The sequence below is a fragment of the Euwallacea fornicatus genome, chromosome 8 (genome assembly GCF_040115645.1).
Source record: "Euwallacea fornicatus isolate EFF26 chromosome 8, ASM4011564v1, whole genome shotgun sequence".
Classification (NCBI taxonomy): domain Eukaryota; kingdom Metazoa; phylum Arthropoda; class Insecta; order Coleoptera; family Curculionidae; genus Euwallacea; species Euwallacea fornicatus.
This window is the reverse complement of record NC_089548.1, coordinates 1,391,986-1,416,008: the sequence shown is the minus strand read 5'-3', so window position 1 is coordinate 1,416,008 and position 24,023 is coordinate 1,391,986. Positions and strand designations below refer to the sequence as shown.

Here is a 24,023-nt window from a genome sequence, read left to right as displayed (position 1 = left end):
ACTAATCGGATCAATTTGATATCCAAACCCAACAGGCTCTAAGTTATCCCAATCGACCTGAATAAGCTTGTTCCTGAATTTTTGTGGTAAGCCGAATCCATTTGCTCACAACTCATTAATTTCGAGATTACCCGGTCCAGTCTCACATAATCGTCCCAATTAGAAATTTTCAAAATATTCAAATTAAATTCCGAATTGCAATAATCATGACGATCTGGATATATCTGGAAAAAAAGGAACGGATTATCATATGCCTATAGTTGATGTTATTTATTTTGGTGATTTCTACCCTGAATGAGGGAAAAAGGCATAATGATGCATTGAATTCATAAAAAAAACATGTCTTTAGGCGTGTTCTTAAAGATATCCTATCTTCTTCATTTCAGAAATTTTTTTTAGTCCTTCCTCATGGAAACATCCTATTTTCATATAAATTTATTTTATCCAGATTTTGCAGAAACGCATGAATCATTTGAAGCGTCCTTACTTTCAGGAAGATGCACTTTCTAAAAGAGTTCCTAACTATTCGCTACCCACGCAAATTTTGTATTCCCGAAAATCTCGACGGGGCAGTTTGGTGTAGTTATTGCACCAGGAGTAGATATAATATGTCTATAAGTTCCGGTTTTTTCCCTGCAATTTTTCCTCAGTAGGAGTAAAAACGTGTCACAGTGAAGTATTTAATTTATACTAACATCTTTTCTAGCATATCTTTGTTCGCACTCCGCCTTTCTGTCACCTTTTCTTTATAAAAAGCCGCTAAATTCCCATACAAATTTATTTCAAACATATTTTACGGAAACACATGAATCACTTGAAGCATCCATATGTCCAAAAAGGTGCACTTTCTGAAAGAGTTCCTAACCACCCGCTACGCAAAGTTTGTATTCCCGAAAATCTCGATAGGGCCGTTTCAACCCCAATGCGCCCGTTCGGCGCAGCCTCCCAGGGAAGCGAGAACGCCCGATCTGCCAGTTCCCACTCTGGATGTGTATCCAGATTCCGGGAGGACGAAAGGGGGTGGGGGGCGACGACGAGCGACCCGCATCATAGTAGGCGCCCAGCCAGTCCACGCCTATGGACCGAGCTGCATCCTGGCAGCAACGTTGCACAGCAATTCAGCTACAGACACTCAGTGATGTGATGTGTGTTCGTTTTTGATCATGTCGGAACTATGTCCCGGACACAAAATGTGAGCCAGCAGGTAAGTTTCGAGCCTCGTTTTGCACCGTTTTTGGGGGTTGCGCCTCGTGCAAGCAGATTAGGCAGCGCCTGGTCCAGGGAGGGTTGCTGCCCGGGAACATTTCGCGATTCACATGTTATTGTTTAACTTCGTTAACCCACACCGCATAATTGTTCAGCAATCCGATTAGCGCTTTTGCTGCCCGATTGGTAAACCCTCGGTCCAAAGAGGAACGTCGGATTACATCACCGGATTCCTTAAAGGGATTGGAAATGACCGCCGTTTGGCGTCTTAATCAATATAAGTTTTTAATGCAATAATTTAATTCGTGGCTTAGTTTTCCGGGATTTGAATGGATGACGATCCGGGACAAAAGTATGAAAAGGGGAAATTGCATGCATTAACCTTTTGGGTACATAATAACGATCTAGTGTAAAGTTCAAAAAGCCCACTCACGTATTTTTTGCAGGGACCATTTCTCATTCATTAATGTGCCGCACAATTATTAAAATGTGTGTAATGCGTTAATAAGTTATGGAAAAATTCAATGGTAAAACATCAACATCCTCACTAAGGTTTTGATGAGTAAAACTTGAGGCCTCTAGAAATTCAAATATTTTTGCAAGGTTCATTTCTCATCCATCATTTTACCGCACAATTATTGAAATACGTATTACACTTTAATAAATTATTAAAAATGTTGAAATGAAACATGCTAAACTTTCAAAATTCTTTTTGTTTCTCGTTTATAACTACTGCAGTTTTTGAGATATTTAAGTCAACTTTTGAGTGTTGCAGAGACCTGCATAATTAAACTGTCCAAATCAGAATCTAAGAGGTAATCATTTTCCTTCGATCTGCTCCTCTTTTACAATCTTCAATCTTTTTTGTGGTACACACTGCCAATTCATTTCTGAAATTTAAAACTTTTATTCTGAATATTTAAATATCTGCCTGGCTATTGCATTTCTTTCTAGTAAAACGCGGCAACGCTTGAAATTATTCTATTAATTCTATTCGACGAATTTTGGCTAATTAGGTTAAAAATTGTATTTTAGTCTTATTTGTAGAAACAGTCCAAAAATGATCTTCTATACGAAAAAAAACTCAAGAAACCAGAAGTTTCCTCCAAGTCACGATCAATAATGTACCACAAAAAGTTTGGTATGGTAAAACGCTGTATTACTCTACAATGTGATCACTCTGCGGATTTTTTGAATGATTTGAATAGCCTGATGATGTAAATTTCTGAAAGCTTATTAATTTTTCCTTGTTAAACTAAAGATAAAAAAAACGATAGTGACAATGTTTTTTTTTGCGCTTCAATTTTCATGAGCAAATTTGCAAGTATCCATAGTGAATTGCAGTTTTCTCGCTTTTTCGTCATAGTTTCGAAACCAGCAATTACAAAAGTACAATAATGCTGTAAGTTTGGTGAGCTCACAATTCACAGCATCTTTGTCATACCTCAGAACATCGCTATCACGGATGATATGAAATACGCAATTACTAGGTAACTGATTAAATTACCTAAAAGAAGTTAACTTTTTCTGTAAAATTAGCTTTACAATTTTGCATTTAGTTCATGTTTTTGTTCACGTTTTTTAAGGATAGTTAATTATTTATTTTTCTGCGAATGGACAACAATAATATGTGTCAAATTTGTTGTGGTAACTGAAAATATTCGTAGATTAAAAAAGTATTTAAAAATTCTTAAAGTCTTCTATAAGAAAATATATGCGCATTGCATGGACAAGTATAATGTCCTCCAGTGAAAAATTTATTAGCGCAACTTAAGGGATTTAGAATCGAAAATCAGTAGACATAAATATTTCTAACACAGATTCTTTTAGAAAACGAGGCCCTGGACCAGATTGATTCTTTTCAGCAAATTTTCAACCAATCAAATGGAACCCCGATGATTGCCCGCCAATTCTGTTCGTCCTAAATCGTATGGTAGCGGTGAATCGGATCCAGATTATCCTTTCCGAAAAATAAGTACGATGCCAAAATCACAACGTCACATTCTGTTGGTGAATTTGAATTTGAATTTTTCTGTAACAACCAACAATCCCCATTTTTATGAGAAATTCTTTTTTACCTTACATTCTCTTTCCATTCTAAAATCTGGGTGATCCTTAAAAATATCAGTTTTTCGAAAATCAAACCATCACCAACGACTATTTGTCATGAAAAAAGAGTAAAATCTCATGGGTGCAAAAGAGAATGTTCAAAAGTTAGACATTTCTAAACTTTTACGATTTTATCATACGAACAAATCATTTTTTTCTCTGATGAAGATAATAACCATAATTAACGCATAAAACCGCCGCATTATCGCAGGCTAGAATAAATTAGTTTTACTCTATTATTGTTACGTTATCACACCCACATTATCACTGCGAGCATTATTAAATGCTCGCACTATCGTTGTCTATCATAATTAGTATGATTGGTGAAAAAAACATGCTGGCGATCTGACTGCATGTAAATATGCCACAAAACATCTTAAAACCTGGAAAACAGGGGTAAGTGTGGCAGTTCTTATGAATGGTGACGACATGGTATCAAGTCTAAGGTTAATTTAGGTGAATTAGAAGTCAACAACGAACTAGAGCGCTTAAAAAGTTCATCAGAAAGCAAGAGCGTTCTATCCATAACTAGCAGGGCCTTGTAGAGACATTAAAAACGACAAACCCTTTAAATTCTATTCAAATGGTATAAATCACCCACGGAGCGAAGGCAAACGTGGAAATGGCAATTTATTTGTACCGTCGACAAAGCAGGGCACCAATTCGGAGCAAAATGATACCTATGTTGACCTCGGCACTGAAGGTAATTGGCCAGCTCACAAGGACCTAGGATGTGTTTCTACTGATACTGAAATAATCTCCTGCTCACAAGAATCTAGCCGGTGTTCCTGCTGATGGTGGAATAATCATCGACTCACAAGAATTTAGACGGCGTTCCCGGCAATAGCGAGTGGATTCGGATCTGAATATGTTTTTTCAGCCGCTAAAATGAATTCACGTGAAAAAAATTACTTTGACCTCTCTAACCTAGACTAGCCTGAACCGAGCCAAAAGAAATTGAAAATTTTCTCATCGACAAATTTCCAACCCATAAGTTTGTCATAGAGCAATTTTATGAACTGCCTCTTCATTAAAATACTTCGAGTGGATCCTTCAAGGTGGGTACGGACATAAACCTAATGAATAATCTTTATGACGAAGCAACCTTCCCGGAGGGGGCTGCTGTGAAGAAACTTAAGTTTTTTCATCCAGGAAGAGAAGGTCCTCGAGGCAGTCATGAAACTCGTTCATACCGTACTTCAATTGTCTTAGTTAATATACAAAGTTTCCCTCATAAAGTAACTTGAAAGGGACTTTTTCTAGCGCAAGAAAACCCAGATGTAGGTTGTTTGACAGATCATTGATGCCCAAAAGCTGGTTACAAACTTTGGTTGGAGGAAACGTAAGCATGGGTGATCATCAATATATCACAAGAAAAATTTTGCAAGTTTGTTGCAGTTAGTGCTTTAAACGGCGTTCTACATCAATGGGGGGCATTTTTTTGGATATCTTAATGTGGACATGATATTGGATGAACACATGGAAATTTTCTGCTGGACCTATGGTGAGGATTTTGGCTAGAAAAGAAAAGTTTGGACCTGACGAGAGTGCAACTGCCGCTGGCAGGGTGACCGCCACTAAAATAGATTATTTCGTTACAAGTTTTCAACATAACAGCAATAGTTCTATAATTGCTAAACAGCCCAATCTTGGCTATCATATGGTTATTATTCATATTTTTGGGAGAGAGTGCAGTGAGGGGTGCACGATTAGCTGCCGTAAACTATAACGTAACATATCCAAGTTTAATTTAGATATATTGAAATTGAAGAATGATCGTTTGAAGAAGTGTCCAGCGTTTGAGGGGATGTAAGCCATACGGGACGTGCATACAACGCATTTGTTTCCGACATATATCATACAATCAGGGGTAATTGTCCATTAAAATGATATGATTGGCGTTCAAAAATAAACAATAATTGGATTAGCAGTCACATAATCCAAAAACGCGGAGAAGTGAAAAATATATTCTGGTTATGCAGGAGATCAATGAGAGTTTTATACAATTGAAAACAAGAGAATGCAGAAGTTTTGGGGCACCCACAGAGCTTTGGCCAGAATTGGAAAACAAAATATCGAAAGCACGAAAGAAATGAATATCACAGAGACCAAAGGAGAAATTTGAAAAAATGTTATTTTTTTGTAACATGAATGAATGCTGCCATGAGTGAAAAAGGAACTTCGATTTAAAGCGTCTTGAGAATTTCATTTATCTTTCTTCTGGATCTTTGTAGCCTTAATAAGCTCACAATGCCAGACTTCACATTTTCTATTTTCTTTATATTTAGTTCACAATTCAGTTGTTGCAGTTCCCCAAAATCCCTAATATCCCCAAATAAGTGATATGTAGAGGTTCAAATCGGTACTGGATAAGATGTAAACTGAGCAAAGTTCCAGATAACAATTTATCAAGAGACTTAAATATTTCTTGACCGCTATTGAACAAAAGGCATTAAAGGAAACTTTACCTATTTCTACGAGATACGTAATAGGAGTCAAAGATTTGAGTCTGAATATTTCTTCTGCTGCTCAGTTATCCCGAAGGGATTATTGGCGCTATTATCCCTTTGGGATAATAGCTCTCTACATCTTCAGCTGACGTTTCCAGGTTTGAATTGCCGCTATACGAAGGGCTTATTTGCAAGATTGTGCAATAGAGAATGAATGTAAAAACAATTTTCCATGTAAACCATCAGTATGTAGCATGCACCACAATTTATGTTCGATAATTAGAATGCATGCATTTTAATTGGTAAAGTTATGTTCGTGAATTAGCCCGACTATATAAGTTATAAATTAGTTTCAGGAGACGCCATTTTCGATTGGGGGTAGCTCGTGGCGTATAGATTTTAATATGATTATTCGGCCAATCCATCAAACGATTCCCCAATTGAAAGCCTCGACTTGTTAGTGTGGAATTCCTCTAAACAAAGTTAACTTTATTCTTAATTTTCTCCGCTGACGGAGATACCTTTCAAAGCGGAACAATTTCGGAGTTCCGTGTTCCATAACAAAGTAACTCAAAAGTTCGTACATGGAAACATAAAAGTTTCTTGGCCATTGATAACAAAGTCTTGTTTCGCAGATTGAAGTGATTCGGACGAGAAGGTAATCGATAGTGCCGGGCAAATAAATAAGCTTAACCTAGAATGAGATGCAGCATTGATATACAGGGTCTTCGTTCTAGGAGCCAGCCATGGGGATCTCGGTAAATATGAAAGTTACGAGGACGACTGAGTAGAGGCAAAGTTACACAATTTCGAATTCAATAATACGCCGAATGATTTCGAAGATATGCTCGAAATTAGGTCTGAGCTGTCGACTGGAAATCTAGTAACTTACACAGTTATTAGTTGCATTGAAATAGATTGGTTCACATCTCAGGAAGGGTTCAGTATATCAATTAGCGCCTTCGGGATAAGCAGCGAAGCTCCTTTTTATAAAAATATAAAAAAAAAACGAATGTTTCGACCATATGGTATTTGGTCTTTCTCGGGGCTAAAAGACGTACATACAACGGAGCGTTTAATACTAGAATGACAAGACCACTAGACGTAGAGTAGAAAAAAAAATTAAATAATTTCATTTTTTAATTAATTTAATAAATACAAAAGCTATACATAAATCTACAAAAAATATATATATAATAAAAAATAATAAAACTAAATATTCATCACAAAGCGGTTTATTGTGACTGGCTCACGGGGTGAATTTATCCGTTAGGCATTTAGCAATCAGGGTTCCAATTTTGTATTTTGGGAAGTGGATTAATGGCAGAACGGTCTATGAAGGTAGCATCGGCGCATCGCAAGCTAAAAAACACCCAACGTAATTTTCTAAGAACATTTTAAATATAATATTTCCAAGAACCCACTATTCCGCCAATGAAATCTTTACCGGAGGAAGAATTTGACATTTTACATTACTCAATAAACTAGAATCACCACGTGAACTTTCGTTTAATGGCAGGAAATTTAAACACGAGTGAATATATACAGGGTGTCCGTTTCTGGAGATGGACCGCATCGGCAAGCAGTTCGGTAACTAGCAAAGATGCGAGGTGGGTTAAATTGCAGTAAAGTTGATGATGGTTTCTGAAAATCTAAACGTAGGATTTCAGATATGACGTCGCGTCGCTGTAGAAGAGAAGAAATTGTGATCATGAGGTCGATAATTTTTAGTCACCTCGTAAAAATGACTCGAAGAAAAATTAAATACTTTTTTCCAAAAATTCAGTTTTTCCCGACCAACCCTGAGCCATCGGAATTTTCCAAATTTTGAAACGACATATTCTCGAACTCCGATTTGTGCAATTTTGCGCCATTCCAACTGACCTCGCGTCATTTAAAGACACCCTGTATAAGGACACACAAATATGTGAAATAAGCCAAAAATGGTTCCTTTAAGAGAATTATCAGAATTTTATTTTTACCATGCTCACTCGAGTGGATGAAATCGTTAATGTCAATTTGCTGTCGTCTTAATATCGGATGACTACCTAAATCTTAGTAAAAGCCCAGACATAATGCATGCGACTTTGGTTTTCATCAATCATAAGAACGACAGCGAATTTGTCCTATGTGATATTGGTCAGGGTTAATGGCGTCATTAACGTGAACTCAAGTGAAGTGTTATCTAACATAAAAATGTTTTAGTGAACATTTGATGAAAACGTTTTCAAAGGCAATTAAATAAAATTCAAATTGAAAACTGTAAAGGCCACACTTCTGCTCGCATACTCACCTCGTGTAATTGTCCAATTGTTGGACATGCGTGCGCAAATATATGCAGGAATAGAATCAAGGACGGATCCTACCAAGATATTTGAAACGACTAATAATCTTATTAGGAAATACTGAAATGAAGAAAAGAGATTATTCGAAAATTAAGGAAACGAGAATAAATGGAATTTTCTCCTCTTTCTGTTTCCATTTCGGCTTAAGCGGCAGGGAAAAATAAACCGGCCTTTAATTGAATCAGGAAATCACCTATTTCCACTGACTCATATTCGTGAAATAATAAGACGTCTCCAAATGTAGTTCAGAGGCAAATTTACGATTTATGGGGTGGGTTGGTGACCTCAATATGCATTGGCTTCAATGACTATCCATTGATCCGTTTAAGCCCGCTCAAGTTGAACATTACTCGTTCAAGCTGAATGGTGCGAGTCTCTCTGCCTTTTTAGCTCTTTTATACAGCATGTAAACTGTGATTAAACCACGAAAATATACAGGGCATCCGTTTCCGCTGCTGAATTGTGGGGATTTCGGTATTCGCAAAAAGATGCGAAGTCGGTTACATTGGAGTATAGCTGCGCTATTTGAGGACTAAATCTTAACTTGTTTGGAAATAACAGAATTAACTGCGACTTCAAAAATGCGAAAATTAAAGATGGCGCTCATAGTTAAAAGTAAAGTTGATGTTGGCTGCTAAAAATTGAAACGTTGGGTTTCAAATATCGCACTTCCCCGTTGTGAAAGAGGAAAAGTTTCTATGATAAAATGTGAATAATTTTGAATTAAATCGCCAAATAAGTTGAGGAAAAAATAAAAAGGTTTTTTCTACAAATTTTTTTTTTCAAATACCTCCGAGAGTCATCGGAATTTTAAAACGACAGATTTTTGAATTTCAAATTGTGCTATTTTGCCCTAATTTAACCGATGGTATCTTCTATAGTTATCGAAATTGTTGAGCTCCAGATAGCCTGTACATGCCGTAAAGTGAGAGTTTGTCTCAAATACCTCAGTCCTGTAAATATAAACTGGCTCACTCTGTATGCTAATACCTATTTTTACTAATAGATAAAGCTCAAATTGGGTGTATAACATTCTCAAAATTAATCATAATCAATTAAACTTGGAATTAATAATACTTATTAGATTTTGATGACAGTGTGGCACATTTTACCAGATGAAGAGCATTTTCCATTTACGGGTGGCAGAGATGAACGTTAGTGTTATCGATTAGACCTAAAATTTCATTGCTGCCGGAACTAATCAACTTTGAAGGTCGTTTAATGTGAAATCAGGTGAATTTTAAATTACGAGAGGGCAAAACTGTTGATTTTGCCCAAGGATATGCCGGTTGAAAGAAGTCATAACTAATTTGAGATAAGCGGTCCTTGCAGCTTTAAATGCACATGTGCATTCATACTTTTTTCTGAGGCTCCAGGCGATTCGCAGGAGCCTCTTCATGTTCCCTGCCATTTGGGTCGTTTGCGTACCGGTGATTTTGAATTGGAAAGCATTTTTGTTTTAACACCTTTTATGCTATCATAAAAGCTTAAAAAAGGCTGATAAAACTTAATGGACGTTGCAGTTAATATTTGCTCTGCAAATTTCCTGATGAAAAAGCCCGGCTGCACAACTCGTCAGCTCGTACCGTCATTAATAACAAATCAACTGTAAATCATTTCATTACATACGGGATTGGTATCGTTTGTGTGTACTCATTAGAGCTTTAGCCAACTATTCTGTACATAAATCCACAAGTTTTTAATGGTTTTCCAGCTTCAGCGAGGGCGAGCAGGCGACATGCGGCGACATCCAGCCATAGGGTCCTCGTGACAACATGAACACCTCGTCACCGACGAACTTTTCTGTCGACACCTTTGTTACCCACGAGGCAAAGTATACTATCACTCAAGTCGTCTTCTTAGGCACCATAGGTAAGATATCGAACAAATTATCTTTAAGTCAACTTCCTCCCCAATAACTCCTCCCTATGTCACCAAGACAAGCCAGGATTCGTGCTGAAAATAAGACACCATAATATGAATATTCTGAAGAACATTTTTATTCGAGCTTCTTGGATTTAATACTACTCAAATTTCCACTCAAAGCAAGAGTAGGTATGGCCTTCTCTAAGAAGCTGATTTATGCGTTTCGACATGCCGATATTCTTAAGTCCGTCCCTCTCCTCCACATGCTGATAGTCTTAGGTCCTTTTTCCCTTACAAAGCCTCTTTGTCTACTTCTTATGTCAGCTATGAGCGCTAGGATTTAGCAACATTTTACATCACTTAGTTAATTACAACCATCGATTTTCCACTCGTTCTTCCATTTTCGTTTAATTACACGAAAAGTTCGATCAGGAGTGAATATACAGGGTGTTTGTTTCTAGAGCTCAGCCACTTAGATCTTCCTAACTGTAAGTTAACTAAAGACACGAGATCGGTTAAATTGGAGCAAAATTACGCAGTTTAGAATTTTCCAAAATTTCAATTACTTTCGAATGCCTTTGGAAGTAATTGAATCGGATCCTTAATCGAAATTTTTTAAACGTTTTTTTGTAACACAGCGTACTCCTCAGCGTCAAATTGCGCAATTCTGTCAGAATTTACCCGAACTCGTCTCTGTTATGGTTTTCGAGATTCTTATGATTGAGCTTCCAAAACGAATATCTCCACTCCTTATTAATCTTTTTTCGACTAAACGAAAGAGCATGCTTTCTATCATGAGTTACATATTACAATTTGCATTATAATAAAAGCATTGAAAATTAGTATCTTTCACAAATCTATTGACATAATTGTGATATCGGTCAATGCATAGTGAATCTTACTCTGTAAATAAAAATGCTTGGTTCGCCAACTCCCCACCCTCATCGGTCTGAAAGGTCTAACCTATTAGTTGTTAAATAAATTTCATACACATTAAATAAATTTTGTCTCTATTTAGCTGCAATTTTGTCACTGGTAACAGTGGTGGGAAATATTATGGTAATGATTTCGTTCAAAATCGACAAGCAACTTCAAACAATAAGCAACTACTTCCTGTTCTCCCTCGCCGTCGCTGATTTCGCAGTCGGACTCATTTCAATGCCCCTCTTCACCATTTATACTTTACTAGGTAAGTTCCCTCCACCACTTACAACTTTTGGAAAAAAAAAATTGATGTGTTACTATTAACGAGGAATTAATTGATTCTTTCTGCGGTAGACAGCGTATGGGCGTATGGCCTACATTAGCAGATTTAATTTTGTTTTCCCCCATCTAATTATGCACTGTCCTGAATACATAATATGACCTAAATATCTACTGAGTCGCATTAACAGCTCAACAATACATTTTTATTGACAAAAAAAATTTGTGCATGACATAAAATTATTGCTTTAGGAATACTATCTTGATTTTCATGGTTTTTTACTTTTTTATTCTTTTCTTTCACAATTTTCACTTTCTAGGTTATTGGCCCTTAGGCCCTTTAGTCTGTGACACGTGGCTGGCTCTGGACTACCTCGCTAGCAATGCTTCGGTGTTAAATCTCCTGATAATTAGTTTCGATCGTTATTTCTCTGTGACACGGCCACTTACTTATCGTGCCAAAAGGACCAATAAAAAGGCTGCATTTATGATAGGGTAAGATATACGACCTCCTTCTTAAGTCCATGCCCCGGATAACTTTCTGATTTCCAGGAGTGCGTGGGGTATAAGTTTGCTTTTATGGCCTCCGTGGATTTACAGCTGGCCTTATATCGAAGGACAGCGCACGGTGCCCGACAACGAGTGTTATATTCAGTTCATTGAAACTAACCATTATATCACATTTGGTGAGAAACTAAAATAAAAATTAATTGGTAGTGATGCTACGGTCATGTTTCAGGTACGGCGATTGCGGCCTTTTACGTTCCAGTTTCAGTGATGATTTTTTTATATTGGCGAATCTGGAGAGAAACAGAAAAAAGACAGAAAGACTTGCCTAACCTGCAGGCGGGTAAAAAGGATAATAGTAAAAGAAGCAATTCTAGGTAAGGCTTGACATTAGAAAGGTCTGAGGTTCAAACAGACTATTGTATATGTTAAATGTCAGATATCGACAAGTTGGTTCATGTCTCGTAGAGTGTAGGCGATAGAAGAATGGTGTAGTTGCCCGTTTTTCATGTGTTACACTGACATTTAGAAACTGCACTTACACCTATTTGTTATTAACACGCTGAAGAGAAAACATTAAGGACACAATGGTGTCGCCTCTAATAATCGACATATCATTGAAAAAAAATTTTAATTAATCCTTGCTGACGCTTTATGAAAAACATCGTGGTTCTTGGTAAATTTAATCGCACCGAATGATCCAACAATTTCCAAATTTAGTTTCCCAGACGCTCTTTATGTTATATTTGAGTTCCTGGAGCAGAAAGATCCAGACAGTTAAAGTTTCAGGCAAATTGGGAATGCAGCAACTACCCAATCTGCTTTTATTGAAGTGTGGAGATCAAAATGTTTTATGCCTAAGGTAAGGAACAATCACTGACCTACTTTAACTCTGGATAATTGCTGATATTCAGAAGTTCATAAACCTTAAGAACAATAGAAAAATATTGAATATGAAGGGCCAAAGTTCATGAAAAGCAACAAATTTATGCCAAAAGCATTTGCACCATATTTATTCGCACAGTTCCAAAAACTTTAATGAATGAGCTATAAAGGTTCGTCACATCCACCAAATTTCTTTGATCGTCTAGTAAGTACTCTTTTCGGTTTCTTGAAGTGAATCGAAATGGAAAAAGCATTAAACCAATCAATTAGAAATAGAAAATGTCAGGAAACAAAAGTCTCTCCGCATATATTGGTTACCTGGTAATAGACAGAGCCAGGGGAATCACATAGCGAATGGTCTGCAGTTTTTGGGTTATATAGGATGTTTTTAAATTTTGATCAGTATAATGAGAAATATTCAATTGAATAAATTCAAAGATGTAAAAATTAAGAATCAAGGGACTAGAGTGACGATAATTCACACTCTGTATTGGTTGTTTGGTTATAGAGAAAGCCAGGCAGCTCATTGATAGATAATCGTCTGCAATTATATGAGATGTTTCTAAACACTTCTCAGTACTTTGAGGGAGTTCAATTATACTGAGTCAGGTCAAAAATGAAGCAAGGCACCTACATTCATATACAAGTCATAATGATGCTACACCAATAATATAAAAATCAAGTAGCGATTTGAAACGCGCAAAAGACTCAAGAGATGGAAAACTAAAACCATTCCTGGAAAGGGATCGCCATAGGGGTAATTTCATCGTCCTTAATAAAGGTTTATGGTTGAGAAGCTCGCAGAGTAGCTTAAGTTCTTCACACAGTTGTTTGCACAACCTCACCGAGAGGTCTTGGATTTAGAAGAAGCGTTCTGATTCTTGGGAAAGTGAACAGAGATTGATTAACTGGAAGAGACAAAACTTCATGTGGACCAGATTCAACTCCTTGATAACAACCTCTGTTCTGTTTCAAAGATATTTGTACAGAGTTATCCAAGCAGAGATTATTTTTTGAATTTTCACTCGTCACTCTGCATCATAATAAGCAGATTTACTACATCCCATTGGAGATCAAAATTAGCAACAGGAGTTGTGGTATATTCAAATTTAATCTACTGATTTGTTAAGGCATTGATTTATTACATTTCCTAGATGCATTGAATCTCTGGAGAAATCCTGCTTCTTTAATATAAATACCGACTTCTTTCTCTAGTGGTACGAACTAGTTGATCTCCCACTCAGCGATTTCTTCTCCGATATAACCAGCAGATTTGCTACATCACGTTGGGGATGAAAATTCAAAAAAAGGGTATTCAAATTGAATCTACCGATTTGAAGGCAGAAATTTCGTGTGTCTATTGAATTTTCGGGCAAATCATGGTCCTCTAATACAAATACTGATTTCTTCCCTTAAGGTGACAATTGTATTAATGGGGCACTTTCCAACTTCTTGTACGGTAGCTTGCACATTTAGAAGCTTTCTAGGTAGCACTTTTAGACGTTCGATGTTCTAAATGTGAAAACTAACCCTTTTATTAGCTAATCACATGTATACAGTGTATTCGTGTGCAGCGACGAAGCGACCAACGTCTGTTCCACGGTTGACGTGGACGACTGGAGGAGACCAAGGTCGGAGTCTTCAGCTGCAGAGACAGACTCTGCTTACATGCAGGGTTCGGTCAGTGCAGGCCCCTTTCGCAGGAAGCGAGGGGTGAGGAACCACCAACAAATTGAGTATTAATTAATTTAATTGTTGAGCTGCAGAAGACTCCTGCAGAGAGGGGTTTCACTGGAAGCGCAAGACGTTTGCGTGCCTGGTGCATCGCGTGGTGGCATTCCGGGAAAGACGATAGTGACACTGAGGATGAAAGTCCTAGTGAGCAGGGTCAAGGCTACATCACTCCCATGTCTTTGGATACACCTCTGCCTAGTTCGGTTTCGAGGTGTACATCGCTCAATGTTATTAGGTCAGTAGAGTCCCAAACTCCCTCCTCGCCTCACTGTGATATGTGCTAGATCTCCCTACAGGGACCCGTACGCGACCCGTGATGGCGGTTGGTCAACCAGCAATCAGGCGAACATAACTCCTACCCGTTATACTCCCCGTGAATCGCGAACTCTTCCTATGGCCAATCGGATGGCGGGCAGATCAGGGTCTTCAGACAGTGTATATACTATCGTAATTAAGTTACCTGGGGACACGAAAGACAGCCACCATTCCGAGCAACCATCGATCAAAATGATTCCGGAGGATGGGACAGAGCAGACCTACAACAGTGCCAATAAGCTAAATTCAAATTCGACTGTCTTCTCCAATCATGTAAATAGGAGACCGTCTGCCATGCCGGATGTGAGGATACCGCTAAATGCAAAAGGTATGCTTTTTTATATTAAAGTCACAGTGCATATTTAAACCTGAAAATGAATTATTTTGACGTGCATACATACAGGGACCAGCAAAAAGTACGCCCCAGATAGGATTTTTTTTATTTGAATTTATCTGAAAATTTTATCCTTGGTACAAGCTTTCACATAACAGCAAACCTAAAAAGCAGTTTGCAAAATTTATATATCTGATTTCATACGGGGGAGATTCGAAAATTATGAAAAGGGCTCATGAATAAAGTATCTTTATTTTGAGTTTTAGAGAAAACATGTATTGTGAAAAGTTGGTTAGAATTAAAAAAGGAGCTCAACAACGGAGTTTTAAGTTACTATTCCATAAAACACGTTTTCGGATATTTTTATGATTCACTCTGTATAGAAAATAAAAAAATATGCCAGTTTTGTTTCATAATAGATTAAAAAATACAAATAATAATATGGATAATTTTCAGTCCCCTAAATAAATCATAAAAAAATCCGCAAATTTGTTTTATGGAGTAGAAATTTGAAACTTTATTGTTGGACTTACCGATTAATTCTAAACAACTGTTCTTCATGCATGCTTTCTCTAAAATTAAAAATAAAAGTACTTTACTCGTAACCCATTTTCATAATTTTCGAATCTTCCTCATATGAAATGAGATATACAAATTTTGTAAACTGCATTTTGGGTTTTCAGAAATGCACAAACTTTTATCAATAATAAAATTTTCTGACAAATTCAAATTTAAAAAAATCCATATTACGCTCATTTTCTGCTGGTCATTGTATAAGAATGGTTATTTGACCAAAGTTTTAAAATTTCTACTACATTGGAGGGTCACATCTTAAAATTCTTCATTATTAGGCACTAGTAGTACCGAGGACCTAATGACATAACTTAACCTAGGACATAATACAATACAATAACTTCTTTCTTTATACTTTGAACCATTTAGATATTTCCGAGCCTTAAAAAAAGAGTACTCCATGGGAAAATTAAAAGAAAATTAAGAAATATTATAGAAAGGTGCAGACGCAAACGGAAGTGACTTTCCTATATTTTCCAGCCTTTTAAAAAGTCATTCATATTAATTTCCATGAGCCCCAACGATGCATCTAGGGTATCCAATTGATCAACTTCATGGCTTAAGGTTTAATAGTGAGGAAAAAATCTGGATATTTCACAAAATGGTTTAAAAAAAAAAACAACATCGTTGGTGCAAAACAAGTTCACCATTAATAACGCAAAGCTCCAACATAATGACAACTAAAGAAAACCACATGGAGGGTTTCGAATTTTGCATGGAAGAGTCTTGCAGCTGGGCCAAGACCACATCTTGACTTAATCAAATACAAGGGTGTCTGCTTCTATAGCTTGACCATCTGGATCTCGGTAATTATAAAAGATGCGAGGTCAATTAAATTAGGGGAAAGCTGCGCAATATGGAGTTCAAGAATGTGTTGTCTTAAAATTAAAAAAATTCTGATGTCTCAGAGTACTCGAAAAAAACTGACATTTTGGGAAGAAGTTTTCATTTTATAGGTAATTAAAAATTATTGCTACTCCGTCAATGCAACTTTCTGCTTCTGTAACCCGGCGATGTCATGTTGAAATCCGACGTTTCGATTCTCGGCAACCATCATCAACTTTGCTGTTTCTTATGGACACAATCTTAAATTTTCACATTTTTTAATTTAACTTTTTTCTGATGCAGAATGAATGCAGAAATGAAGAACACGCATAGAACTTGAAAGCGGACATGAAAGTTATCAGAATTGGTCAAATTTTTTAACGGGATGTTATTGAATACCATATTGTGCAATTTTTCTTCAATTTAACCAACTTGTGCCCTTTATGGTTACCAAAATCGTCATAGCAGGGTTCCAAAATGGGATATCTTGCATGGATTATCGGGATTAAGATCAAGAATTGAGTAGGATCTAAAGGGAAAATTTAATAAATAAATATTAATACTAAGATTTTATTGTATATTTTTTAATTTGATTCAGTGAAGTTTCGCCGAAAAATCTACGGTTAAAAAAGAGGTAAATTGAGAAAGAAAAGGGTCCTTAAGAGACTAGTCGAAAAGCTCCCCAGTAAATGTTTCTGCTACTACTACTAGTAGTGCTTCCATGGGACCAAACCTATTTTCATCTTCCCCAATTTTTTTGTCGATTATTTTTGGCTAATTGTTCCCAAAATTGCAAGTTCCATTCCAATTTATGACTTTTAATTCAAGACTTAAAAAATATCAGTAGAGGAATGAAAGAGGCATTTCTCCTTAAGGTTCCAGGATTAACTGCAGCTTGATTATTGGGTTCTGTGTAAAGTGGACATTGAATTTTTCCAGGTATTCCGAAACATTTGGCCGGAAAAGCATTGCTGGCAAATGCGACGAAAAATCACGGCAAGAAAAAGAAGAAAACTCAAGAGAAGAAGGCTGACAAAAAGGCGGCCAAAACGTTGTCCGCCATCTTGCTGACGTTCATCATCACGTGGACGCCGTACAACATATTGGTGCTGCTCAAGCCGGTCACTTTTACCAGTGACCGGATCTCTCCTAAAGTGTGGGACTTTTTCTACTACTTATGCTACATAAACTCTACAATAAATCCCATGTGCTACGCCTTGTGCAATGCGAGCTTTCGCAGGACCTATCTGAGAATTTTGCAGTGCAAATGGCACAGTCGAAACCGGACGGGAGTAAATCGTGGGTTTTATAATAATTGAATTTCTTTTAGGTGACTTTTTAGAGAATATTTTTCCTTTTCGTTATTCTTGTAAAAGTAATAATCGATTTGTGGCTATATTAGCTAGAAAAGTGAGATTCTGTGACGAGGTTCTATGATAAAAAAAAGTTCGAGGCAAATGTTGATTTTTTTCTTCAAAATTTGCCTTGAATCCACCAAAAATAATCCCCACGTAAGTGTCGTGAAACCACTCGTGTACCTACCACGTGATCAGTGTCACCCCCATAACCCAACCCATGAAAACCGCAAAAGTACCTAAAACCAATAGTAATTTTCCAAACCCTACCGAATAATTGGCTCTTTCTAGATGTTTTTTATATTTGTAATCGTATCTGACGCTCAATAAGTGTTCTAAATTGTGCGTAAAGGACTGAGAAATATTTTAATATAGCCCTTATTACGGTGCCCTCTTCAGGCTGTAAGGATTTTGCAAGGTTTACAGTGATTTAATTTAAGGAGCTTTTGGAGAATGAATGGTGGTTAGCTCAAGTTTAATGTGCCAAAAAATTGTCTTTCCTAGCAATATTGTACAGTAAGCAGTAAATGAGATGGTTCCTGAGGATCTTATTGGAAATGTGCAAAACCCTTAGGTCCTTTAGAGGTCGCAGTACTATTGATTAAGCTTAGAAGTAAATAATGAACAGAACAAAGATATTTATACTTATAGAGGCTGTGTGTTAGATTTAGTTTTGTTTGACAGTTTACGACCAAAAGAACAAGGATTGAAATGGTTAGTTCTTCCGCGTCCATTGTCCCAGACTGGCTCAACTAGGACAATGGCCAGCGATCTTTATTTTCCAGGAATTTAGACCCACTGAAGCAGTTCTCTGACTAATAATAATAATTGAGGAGCTTTGGAGAAAAACGGCGATAAAGACAATTTTTCTAAATCGCAAAAGTACCATATTTTTTTTGTTGGTTCTACTTGCAGAGGTTCGTTGATTCGAGCCTTCCGAACAAACTTTCTCCTGTTACATACAAAATTTACCAATATAGCACGTAATGTGTCGCTGTCTTTTTTCACCATTATAGTTAAAACAAAAAGTTAAATTCTAGAATTGTAGGAAAAGAGGCACGTTTCAGACCTATAAGACGACATGCAAATCGTTGCAAGAAAACATGGAGTTCGAAAATTACAATCTTTTTAACTGAAAAAACGAAACAATTTTTTACTAAATCACTTCCAAAATGGCTGAGGATAGATATAGAACATGCTCCATTAGAATTAAGCAGAATGAAAAATAGAACACGCACAGAAAATACAGAGCGAACCATTGCGATCTGAGACCTATTGTAATTTAGTCAATCTAAGGCATCCATTGTGCCTTGCCGGTCGTCCCCGAACAGGTTCCTCGCGAACCGTACCACGTTTCTGAAACACGTCCTGTTTATGTGTTCTGGCCCGATTACTGCGGTTCTGAAGGATCACACCTTTTTTTGATAAAATAAAAAAAAATTGTTATAGCAGTATTGAAAGTTCGCGTCAGTTGCCACAAAAAACAAGTTTCACTTTGACTATCAGTGTTTTTCGTCCTGGGACAAATATGGAGTTTTTAGCCTTTGCAACATAAATTTAGACAAAAAAGAATAGGTGGCGTCTTGACGTCCTACGGCGCATGCGATTATACATATACAGGGTGTTTCACAACTTATCGAGCAAACTTCATCCACATATGCAATGCTAGATACGAAGTCCATTTGTCAAAAAAAATTCGAATGAAAGTAGATAACGAGATGAAAAATAGTATAAATTGATTTATTATATTAGACTTATTCATCCATTTGACTGTATTGTAGTTATTACTTCACATAAAAATGAACAAAAAGGTGCAAAAATTGTTTATGTTTTTTCCATACTGATAAGGAAGCGAAGGTGCCTAACATTGTATCATTATTGTTTATCACCTGTTTGAAAAACAGTCAACTTGTGGGAATTTAAATAAGAAAGTGTACTTTGTATTGTTGATAAACGTTTAATTAGACCGTTTATTTAACCATATGTGATGAATGGTTCTCAATCTCTGCAATTCTTTCGTAACGATTTGCTTATTCGTGTTGAAGATGCTCCCTTAGCGATCCGAGTACGTATGTGGTTCATACACAATGGGGCACTTCCACATTTTTGTTTAGACGTCTGAAATTTTTTAGCTCACGTGTACGGGATACGTTGGATCGACCGGGATGGACCAGTAGCTTGGCCTCCGCGGTCTCCAGATTTAAATCCCTTAGATTGATTTTTATTGGGACATTAAAAAATTAGGTCTATCGTAACGAAGTTCGTAATATTGAAGAATTGCGAGATTTGTTTACCACGGTGGCTGATAATTTGCGTCTTCGAGAACACTAGGCAGCAGAAACATTCGAACTAGTCCGCCATAATTGGATTCGATGGCCTCAAGCTTGCGATTAAACCAATGGAAACAATTTTAAACAACTTTTGTAGCAGAAAGTAAATAAAATTCATCATTGTTTATCTCATTACCTGTAAGACTGCCATTATTTTTTTTGTCAATTGGACTTCCCATGTGACAGTACATACGTAGCTGAAGTTTGTCCGCTAAGTTGTGAAACACCCTGTACAGTATAGGCAATTTGCCGTAAACCGAGTAAAATATGAATTTTCTAGGTAATGGAAAGAAATGTAAATCGGTAGAAACCACATTACTTTTGTAATCGTTGACTTGCCACGATAATAAAGCTCATTTTAATTATGAGTTCTTTTCCCTCTCGAATAAATATGAGATTTTCAGCACCTATCACAAACTTTTGTTTATTTCATGCTCAGTTTGATTCAGGTTAATCGACAAAAAATAGGAGTTTTGCTGCAAATCTCCTCAATTAGCCCCAAAGCTGTTCAGATATTTTTACTATGCTCTTCAAGCTACGCAGGAACTTAACTTTGTTTTTTGGCTTTCACTCTGCCTCAATCCAACAAACCCATGCAAATTTCTATCATGCTTTTTCAAGAAATTGTCTTCCAGCGTTTACAAAAAATCTTTCAATTCTGTTCAAAACAAGAAAAACGATTAATTTCACTTTCACGAAAGTAGTTTTCAGGTTTTAAGCCAAAGTAGAATTTAACTGTGTTTACTAAAAATTATCGTGCCCAGTGCCATATTTCCCCTACTTATATTTTCATTTGTATAATTTGTATGTTGTATTGTAACTAGCTCTTCTCGTGTATCGTAATTTCTTACGTAATTTTAGAGGCTTCTCGAATTGATTTTGTACTTTTCTTACACTGTGAGTAACCAGATCTTTCTCGGAGAAAATATCATGTAAATGAGATCATTGAAATTTGACCTAAAACGGACTTTTGATGATTTATTGGTAGATAATTAGTAAGTGAGATGCGGTGTACTTGCTCACTATATACATTATGATACATGGTACTTAATTTTAAGGAGCAATATATTTTTCAGCTGAATTAATATCAAGTATTATTAAACTATAAAAGAAATATCCCAAGGTTTTGATTTCACTATAGGGAAGGCCGTTCGGCCCGGTATAATGTACTATAAAGGTAAATATAAAGAAAAATCATTCCTAAAATAATAAATATTTATTATCTTGTATAGCGATCAGGTAAGCCTACCATACTTACAAAGCCATTTAACGCACATTAGCTACACCAAAACCATTCAGAATGTAAACCCTTAACAAATATACTTTTACCAAAGTATAACGGTAAACTAGTGGTTTGTAAAAATGATGTTAATAAATAAAATGTTGTTTTATATATTAATTTTAAAAAGGAAATTTTATTAAGACTCCCACAGAATCACTGAAACTTATTACGGGTATTATTAAATAAACTAATATGTAAATGATTATTGAATTATTGTATAAAACTGAAGTAATAAAGGTGAAAAGACATCTGCAACACATTTTATTCATAATAGAATAAGGAAGGTTTGAACGATAAGTATAGGACTTGATACTTTGCATGTAAGGGCTGGCGACAGTGATGATCTTTCATTATAGCCCACATGTTTCATTACGCCACGAGCTTTTGTGTGCAACACACTCATCGTCTGTAAAATGGTGCCTAAAAGAAAAAATCATATAGCAAGATTCCCCATTCTCGTACTGAAATGTTTGCTAATCAGGCCCATGGACGCTTTAAGTCCCAAGCAAAACTTGTATCTTAAAACTTCTATTATTTGCTTCGCTATTATAAGCAGTTCCCCTGTATTTTCAGGAGTGATATACCAGGTAGTTTGCACTTTCCAACTAACACCCATTGCCCGACTTAAATTGCAGTTTTCCATGGATATTGATAGTCTCAATGTATTGTTGGAACTACTGGTTGGCTTAGGAGATTTAATGGGCTACGCAATGGCTTACTACTGCTTCCTGAGACACCACCAACAAATTCAGAAGCTCATCGAGAATTTTCAGAAATTTGCCCAATACAGTACCATCAAAGTTATCGAGGCTACCGAGGAGAAGTCTACACGTTATACTAAATGTTAATAAACACAAGTGAAATTTTTAAATAACTAATTAATAAAAGTGTTTATTTCAGATATACTCTATTGCGTTACAGGGTTCCTGACTTTGACTTATATCTGGGAGCTGCTTTCAATTAAAAGCTGCATTGTTCAGAGAGGTAAATTTCTTGATATGTAAGAACTTAAAGGATTTTAAGTGTTTCTTAAGGTTCCGATTATTACATGAAGCACGACCCTTGCGAGATGCCCGTGAGGAATTGGTATCCCTTCGGTACCAGCCATCCAACAGTTTTCTGGAGTATTTATGTTGTTGAAATCATAATGGGCTACCACGTCTCCGTGTTTTTCTCTTTAGCCACAGTTGTTATTATTGGTGAGTTCCACAGGTTTTAATTAAGAATAATATACACCAAGATTGTGATGTAAATTATTATGACCTGAACGTGCAGTTCTGAAGGTTTCAACACGTGAGAGTGAGAGGCATTTCAAAAGCACGGAACATAATCGATTATTTTAACTTCTAGATTTAACTAAAGTTTTATATAATTGCAATAAACTTTCCTAAATTAAATACGAAAAATGGAAAGTCAACACGTCTTGAGCCGTGACGTCGACGGTAACGTTTCCTACGAAGTTCATTTCCATGGCAACTACAATTAAAACAACAATGCAGTGATTACCTCCCTAGATCAATAATTAACCATATGTACCTGTTATTTAACAGTTCTCAAAAACATGGAGGAAACATGTTTCCCAACCATTAATGGTTTTCCATGCTATTAATGGAAGACTTGTATTTTTAAATTTTAAAAATCGGTACTATGAAAATATAACAGATGTTCCTCTAAGTAGTCCTTGGGATAAATAACTCACTTTCTTTGCATATTTTCAAGACTTCTTTGTGCATATAACCTCTCAACTGCAATATTGTGCCCGCAAGTTTGAGTACATTTTTGACTCCAATCCACAACCTCTTGAATTGGTAAAAAAGGAATTTACTCACCTCAACGAATACCATTCAAAAATCTTAAAGTAAGTTTCCTAAAGACTGCATTAAAAAATTGCTAATGCGTTAATTCTTAGGTATGTTGAAAGGGTTTTTAAAGTGTTTGACGTCCTAATCACCGTCTACATAAGTCTGACCTCATCCCTTATGGCGGTGATATGCTACCAGATAATCAACCCTGATATAGACACCCAAGACAGGATTAAATATGCCGAATTGTTGTCTGTTTGGTGCGTGTTGGTCTATTCGATTAGTTACAATGGACAAATTGTTCAGGAGGAGGTTGGTCCTTGCTTTGTGTATTTTAGGGTTGACTTCCATGGTTTATTTCAGTCCATGAAGGTGAGCCGATCCATTTACAATAGCGGGAGATATAAACATGATGATGTTGCAATTAAACTAAAGTCGATTATAGTTTTCACGTTAGGCCGCAGCCAAAAGCCCTTGGAGTTCAGAACTAAGTTGTTTGGGAGTATTTCCTTTTTCCGATTTATGAGAGTAAGTAGGTAAGTGATACATTTAATTTAACTAGAAAAGAGGAAATTTTCAATTTTAGGTCTTAAAATGGGCCTACACAAGCTTTACACTCCTACTCGTGATTATCGGCGATAAATGCGATTCATAAAAAAAAAATATGCCCTAAAGCATATTTAGCAGATGCAGAAAACTTACAATGTTTAAGAAATGTTCAGCAGCAGTTGTACAACTGTAGAGCAAATGATACTTTTACTGAATGCGGCCAATTTTTTCCTTTATTTTTTCTTTAATCTCTAATTTTTTTCAGTACATTGTTCTAATAAATCTCCATATTTTCTCTTTAAATCGATTTTCTGCTCATCCTTTAATATGTTATGTTTAATATCAGTATTGAT

The 24,023-nt window shown here is 36.4% G+C and overlaps 2 protein-coding genes across 5 annotated transcripts; both read left to right on the top strand.

Moving 5' to 3' along the window:
- Positions 1-829: 829 nt before the first annotated feature.
- mAChR-A (muscarinic Acetylcholine Receptor, A-type) lies at positions 830-21,574 on the top strand. Of its 4 annotated transcripts, none has more exons than XM_066284702.1 (10): positions 830-1,204; positions 9,825-9,982; positions 10,995-11,165; positions 11,500-11,674; positions 11,732-11,865; positions 11,919-12,063; positions 14,146-14,284; positions 14,338-14,540; positions 14,602-14,948; positions 17,292-21,574. In XM_066284702.1, exons 2-10 carry the CDS (start codon positions 9,886-9,888, stop codon positions 17,669-17,671), a joined length of 1,791 nt encoding a protein of 596 aa, XP_066140799.1. In that variant the 5' UTR covers positions 830-1,204; positions 9,825-9,885; the 3' UTR covers positions 17,672-21,574. The 4 variants fall into 4 exon arrangements, with proteins under 4 accessions (XP_066140799.1, XP_066140798.1, XP_066140797.1 ...); XM_066284701.1 differs by having other exon boundaries at positions 14,590-14,948; XM_066284700.1 differs by having other exon boundaries at positions 14,131-14,284.
- A 158-nt stretch (positions 21,575-21,732) lies between these two features.
- On the top strand, positions 21,733-23,846 carry LOC136340772 (putative odorant receptor 92a). Its single transcript, XM_066285100.1, has 8 exons — positions 21,733-21,906; positions 21,955-22,150; positions 22,220-22,303; positions 22,354-22,518; positions 23,039-23,177; positions 23,229-23,433; positions 23,485-23,649; positions 23,708-23,846. The coding sequence occupies exons 1-8, from the start codon at positions 21,733-21,735 to the stop codon at positions 23,774-23,776; spliced, it is 1,197 nt and encodes a 398-aa protein (XP_066141197.1). The 3' UTR covers positions 23,777-23,846.
- The last annotated feature ends 177 nt before the right edge of the window (positions 23,847-24,023 follow it).